We start from the raw sequence: 6,325 nt of genomic DNA, 5'->3' as shown, positions 1-6,325 counted from the left end.
GATGCTCAGTTTTGTGTGGGCCTTTCCCCTGTGCCCCAGCAGATGGTGGAGTGAATTCTCCTGGAAGCCATTACCAAACAGCTGTGGACAAATACTGTTTGTGGCTAATACTGTTTAACATCTTCTTCAGCAACCTTAATGGCGGGACAGGGTGCACTTTCAGCAAGATCAGGGATGACACCAAGTAAAACTTGATGGGCTTGATGATCTTTGAGGTCTTTTCCATCCTAAATGGTTGGTTCTATGACTCTAAGAGGGAGCAGGTGAGTTGCAGGGCTGCCATGCAAAGAGTCTTCAGGAAGTGGAAGGAATGAGCTGACAGGAGCCCTGGAAGTCCAACAGTGGCAAATACAAAGTCCTGCACCTGGGCTGGCCTAACCCCCTGCAACTGCATAGGCTGGGGGACACCAAGCTAGAGATCAGCTTTGCTGGAAAAGACCTGGGAGCTCAAGTGGACAACGAGTTGAACACAACTCAGTCAGATGCCCTTGCAGCTGTGAAGCATAACTATGTATGACCCTGCACTACCAACGGGTTGAGGAAAAACATTATTCCCCTCTACCTGACGTTCATGTGGTCATAAGCAGAGTAGCATATCCAGTTTGGGGCTCCCCAAATACAACGGAGAGGTTGACTGACTGAAGTGAGACCAAAGGAGGATGACCAAGATAGCTCAGGAGCTGGAGCATTTGACTCATGTGGAAACTAGATTGGCTGGGTTTGTTTAGCCCCAGGAAAAAACATGGCTCAGAAGAGACCTGATTGCTCTTTTCCACTATGCAACGGGGCCATAGAGAAAAGAGATCCAGACTCTTAGAGGAATGCATTTAATGGACAAGAGGGAGCAGCACCAGGTTACAGCAAAGGAAATTTTGTTCATGTAAAATGAAAAAAATCCACCATGAGAATGGTTAAGCACTGGAACAGAGGACCCAGAGTAGTTTTATACAATCTCTGTTCTTGGAGATTTTCAGAGTTTGAACAGACAAGGCGCTGAGCAGCCTCATCTAACAGGGACGACAGAATGCTGTGAGCAGGGTAGGGGAGTGGCTGACCTCCAGAAGTCTCTTGCAAGCTAAATGAATCTATGAAAATACACAATTTTTCATTTGAAAATATCTCAAATTTAATAGGTAGTTACCAAAGGCAGAGAACAAAGGTAACAGTGTAATATACTATTGAATTTCAGACTGTTTATTAGTACCACTTCATTATAGCAGGAGAGGAACTCTTCACATGCTGACTTACTTTGGCAGCAGTAGGCAGCAGTACAATTGGGTAATATTCAGCATTCCCTTTACATATTCAGATATACTGTAACAAAATATGCTCAAGCTACAAACATTTAAATAACTTGTTAAAAACTGAGCAGAGCAGGCCTATTTACATCTCTTGTGCTTCAGTTATAATTCCTGACTTTTTTAGATACGTATGAAAAGTACTGACAGTAAAAAATTGAGGTTAGTGTAGCTCTAGGACAATGAGTTGAATGACGGTTTGTTGAAATGATGTAAGTGCATGAGACCTTCTTCCACTCACTGCTGCAGCATTTCCCCCTCACAGAGTTTTGCTGGTATCCATGAAGTACTCCAGGTTTACAAACACAGAAGAAAAATGCGGAATCCTTTGTCCTTCAGTAGGCTGTCTCTTCAGAGTTTAAGATATTGAATTCCGGTCCAAAGTCTTTTGAAGTGCATAAAAGCAATCATATTCATTTCAAATGTCGCTTATCCCTTATCAGAAGACAAGAGCCAAAGTCTGGTTTCCACTCCGACCAGATCAATGGCAGCTTCCACCCTTCCATGGTTTGTTTGAACACAAGTGAGTTCCCTATGTGATCAATGAATAGCCTTATTTTTACTTTTTAAGTTTTAGGCAATTATGGTAGTATTGGGATACTATTGACCTGTTCAGAGAGGCACATCTGATGATAAGGGACAAGATATGATCAATGTGTTCTGGCAGCCAAACTGAAGCACAAATTAGAAACTGTGGGCAAACCCTAAGAAGACTATTTGGATGTGTCATGTATGTTTGCCCCATTTACTTTTCCCTAGGCATTTTTGCTTCCAGATAGTTCTGATAGAGGATATCATACTACGGGCATTCCCGAGTTTCTGCTTTTTATAAACTATACGAAAGCTGAGAAAAATCTCTTGTCAGCTAAGATGGCTGCCAAAAAAGCTGAATTGTTACTTAGAACCCTTGTCAAACTACTGGTTGGTGAAGTCTTTACACTAACCTAGTTTTATATACATTTGCCTATCAATAGGTAAAATAACATTTACACACAGAGAGAACCAGTGAGTTCAGCAATGACAAACACTGTGAAGCATTAAAAGCCACAGAAATCCTTACATGTCCATTGCTATAATAAGTATTTTAAGGTAGGCAAGAAAGCAATGCGCACCACCATTCATGTTAAGACCTGATGTTTAACTCCCAAAGGAAAAAGCAAACTTTTTTTTTTTTTTAAGAAAAATGTAAATAAGAGAAAATCGATCTCACAGTGCAAAAAGAGCATAAAGGTAAGACTTACAGGCCAATGAAGTCACTTCTCCATCCCACCACAAATACATTTTAAAGTTATTTTCCATGTTTGCAATGAGTAAATTTATGTCACTTTCTCAAGGAAGTGACTTTAAGAATTAGAGATCACCCATGGTTTTAAAATCTTAAAGTTTATCCAGGATAAGTGCTAATAGTTAGGTGTCCCTTCAGTAGATGGATGCATCTTCATAGTGAAATTTGCCTTGAGAACAGATCCTGGGGCTGGAAACTTGACTGTTGCCACAAGGTAAGCACTGGCTGCATAGACGTATCAAATGTCTCTTGAATTTGACTCCAACAAATACATAAAGCACAGGGTTGAGGCAGCAGTGGGAGAAAGCAATTTTACGGCTGATGTGAAAGGCAAGGGTGGTGTCTTTTTCATATTGACAGGTAGACGGTGGAAAAGTAATCAGAAAACTGAGGATGTTGTAAGGTGCCCAGCTCAGGAAGAAAGCCATCACGATAATGAGGATGAGTTTCACAGTTCTGTGCTTTCTGCGAGATTTTGTTCCTAGCAGAATTATCAGTATCCTGAAGTAACAGAATATAATAACCCCAAAGGAAAACAGGAAGAGTACATTTCTCTGATAAACATCCACCTTTTTCCATTTCCAGTCATTGTAATCACAGGTCTTGTACCCATCCATGTCTTCTTGAACTGTGGTGTGAATCACCTCGGGAACCACAATTAAAATGCTACAAGTCCAAACAACCAAGCTCACCAGAGAACCACAGCATTGTGTTGGGGATCTCAAAGTGGAAAGAGGATTCACGACGGACAAGTACCGTAGAATAGTCATGAGAGTCAAAAAGAAAACACCACTGTAGTAGCCAATGGAGAAAACGGCATTCATTGCTTTGCAAAGGAACTCACCAAAAATCCACCCGAAGGACTGGTCCACTACCCAGAAAGGCAGCATGCAGGAGAATATCAAGTCAGAAACACAGAGATTCATGATGAAGATGTTTGTTAAAGACACAAGGTTTTCATATTTGAATAGGATCCATAACACCAGAGTATTTCCCAGCAGGCTAAGAAAAAATGCCAGAGTGTAGATAACAGTAGTGAAATGGGTATAAAACACAAAATAGTTACCCATTTCGCAGACATTGCTTTCATTAATGGAATACTCATATGAGTAATTGTTATCTGAATCATCTGGATACTGTTCTTCATCCATTTGGCTGTGCAAACCTCACACTGTTCTCCAGCAGCTACTTCAAAGAATCACAGGAGTGAAAGTAATATACTTGTGAAAAGCAACACAATAACATAAGAGTCCCACTCGGGATGCTTCTGTTTTAAAGAAGAAAAGAAGCAGTGAAACTATCTTATTTTTCCAAGTTTGGGGAGAGAAAGGAACCATTTCCTCTTACAAATACAGCATGAACAGGTAGATACTAAAGATTTTCCCTCAAAGCAGCATCAAGATCTTAAATAATTAAGAAGTCAGAAACTAAGATGTTTCTAAACCAATATGGTCAGTGACAACTGCTAATTGTTAAACCCTTATTATGGGAATGTTGATGGCATAGTTTTTTAATATAAGTATCTCAGGTGCCAAGACTTTCAAACCTGCTACTGTTTTTTAGGTTGTCTGAAGTGGTATAAAATTTCGAAACACTTGACCATCTATGTGATTCTTTGGTACTGACGTTCAACACTGGAGAAACAGAAAGCCACGGAGTTCCAGTATCAACAAGGGCAAGAACTAAGAACAGGAAAAGCTTCCTTCAGATTTTTGTCTAGGGATTGGTTGGTATCTAAAAACCTGCACACTCTGGTGGAAGCACCCCTGAACTGGGCACTCAGAGCATTGCTGTGGCCTGTTGGTTCTCAGGGGTGTCATAAGAACAGAGCTCACACCACAGGCATTTCTAAGGGCTTTACCTGTCCGCCTGTTTGCAGGTAGGAATGTAACCCCAGCGTGATGTCTGAAATGGGACAACAGCATCAAAGGTTACTGGGACTTGGAAGATGTTATACAACCAGGTGAACATACAAGGGTAGCATGGTCACAGTGGCCTTGTTTCTTTACACAGTTGGGCTGAAAATAGGTATAGAAAAATAAATATTGGTGCCAACTGCCAACCAATGGTTCAAAGGCTAAATTAACATTATCCCAGATGAAGGCTTACCTGCAGCACTGTGTTTCAATCCTGATTTGACTGAAGCCAGTGACAGACCTGCCAGTGACAAGAAAGAAACTCGGGCCAAAATTCTGCTGGTAACATTTTCATTTTGGGGTTAGCGAAAGCATTATCCGCCTGCTACAGCCAGGAAAAGATTCTCGTCGGAGTACCTGCCGTTGGAGGACAGAAAGGTTTTGTCTACGCCAGGAAAGAGAAGCAGGGAGCGCTGCTGGCTCCTGGCAGTTGATGCTGTCCATGCCCGCAGGTGGCTCTGGTCAGCCAGAGCTTGGCACAGGCAGCACCAGGGACCACTGGGATGTGGCCACCCAGATTTGGAGGCGAGGGACGTGGGGTGTTTAGTACCAGGTAGCCCCTGAGACAGCGAGTGGTTATCACCAGAGCCACCGACCTAGCTGGGACCTGAGCCTGCAGCCTCGGGCTGTGCCGTGCCGCCATCTTCAGGCAGGCTGGGCAAACACCGCCCGAGGCTGTCATCAGGTTGATTTCTCTCTTCAGCAATACATGGTCCTGACCATTGTCGTGCCCTGCTTCAGCCCAGGCTGGAGGTCTGGCTCCTTCCTGGGGACTGCCCTACGGGAGCAGAGAGGCCTCTTTGAGAAAGGGAAGGTCCTCTGTGACCAGTGGTGTTCTGCTCTTCACACCCCTGCTGAAGGGCAGGCAGACTGTGCTCGGAGACTGGGTCCCCACTGCTCGTCCTCCTGCTCGCTGTCACGAGCTGAGCATTACTTACAAGGCACAGACAGCCGCTTTGCAAAGGTGTTTTGAGACCGTGTCAGATAAAGGATAAGTGCAAATTTGAGAAAAAGATATGAACCCTTCTGTGTGCTGTCTCAGATCTGCTGATAAGAGGTGGTAATTTTTTCCCCCAGTCTGAACAGACTGTTTATCCTGTGCGACACCACTGATCCTGAGCATGTAGGCACACAAGTAGTTGAGACAGAAAACCCTTCCAGAAAATCCAGCTGCTTCCATCTCCAAATCTCCACCCACCTGGGTATCTCGCACAGCGGACTCAAAATGCTCTGTCCTGCGCTCTGGGAGGAGACAGAGACACAGTTACATGGGGCCAGCTCAGAAAATTCACTGCCCTTCCTCTCTGGTCTTCTGCCAGGCACTTCCAGAGAACGAAAAATGCTTCTGGGAACTAGTTGTTTCTCAGTTGCTTTGTAATGCTGCAAGGAGAGCTCTTGGTGAGTGCCCTGATTCACAGCATAAATTCATTTGTCTGCCTGGGCTTTCTTGCCCAGTGAGGCTGGAGCCACCTTCTCCAGTGGTGCTGCTGCCATTGTGATAAATCTGGACAGTGGGAATTTGAGCAGGCAGAAGAAGACACTCCATCCTCAAATGGGCAAGTCTGTGGGCTGCCAATGCACTGGTGCAAAGCTGCACAGCCAGGCAAAGCCCCTGCACCCAGGAGCTCACCACCTTGGCCTCCAAGGACTGCAGGCTGCCTGGCATGCTGTGCCATCACGCTGTGCTCACAGCGCAGATGAGACCCAAGTGGGTCTGAGGATGTGCTTTGATACTATGTTTGTACCAGCTGGGAAGCCTCCGCCAGGCTGGTGACAGTAAGGAGTGCCTTACAGGAACCAGAGCCACTTGTATCTCTTCCTTCTAG

General features: G+C 44.3%; 1 protein-coding gene across 1 annotated transcript; it reads right to left on the bottom strand.

Moving 5' to 3' along the window:
* Nucleotides 1-1,062: 1,062 nt before the first annotated feature.
* XCR1 (X-C motif chemokine receptor 1) lies at nucleotides 1,063-5,809 on the bottom strand. Its single transcript, XM_080582580.1, has 4 exons — nucleotides 4,857-5,809; nucleotides 4,693-4,740; nucleotides 4,445-4,488; nucleotides 1,063-3,768 (listed from the first exon to the last, which is right to left on the bottom strand). The coding sequence occupies exon 4, from the start codon at nucleotides 3,732-3,734 to the stop codon at nucleotides 2,718-2,720; it is 1,017 nt and encodes a 338-aa protein (XP_080438706.1). The 5' UTR covers nucleotides 3,735-3,768; nucleotides 4,445-4,488; nucleotides 4,693-4,740; nucleotides 4,857-5,809; the 3' UTR covers nucleotides 1,063-2,717.
* Between the last annotated feature and the right edge of the window lie 516 nt (nucleotides 5,810-6,325).

This window comes from Anser brachyrhynchus (genome assembly GCF_964034855.1).
Source record: "Anser brachyrhynchus genome assembly, chromosome: 2".
NCBI classification, from domain to species: domain Eukaryota; kingdom Metazoa; phylum Chordata; class Aves; order Anseriformes; family Anatidae; genus Anser; species Anser brachyrhynchus.
This window is presented reverse-complemented; position numbering and strand designations above follow the sequence as displayed.

What these genes read in the sequence shown, in the direction of transcription:
- XCR1 (XM_080582580.1), bottom strand. Translation starts at nt 3,734, where the DNA reads ATGGATGAAGAACAGTATCCAGATGATTCAGATAACAATTACTCATAT.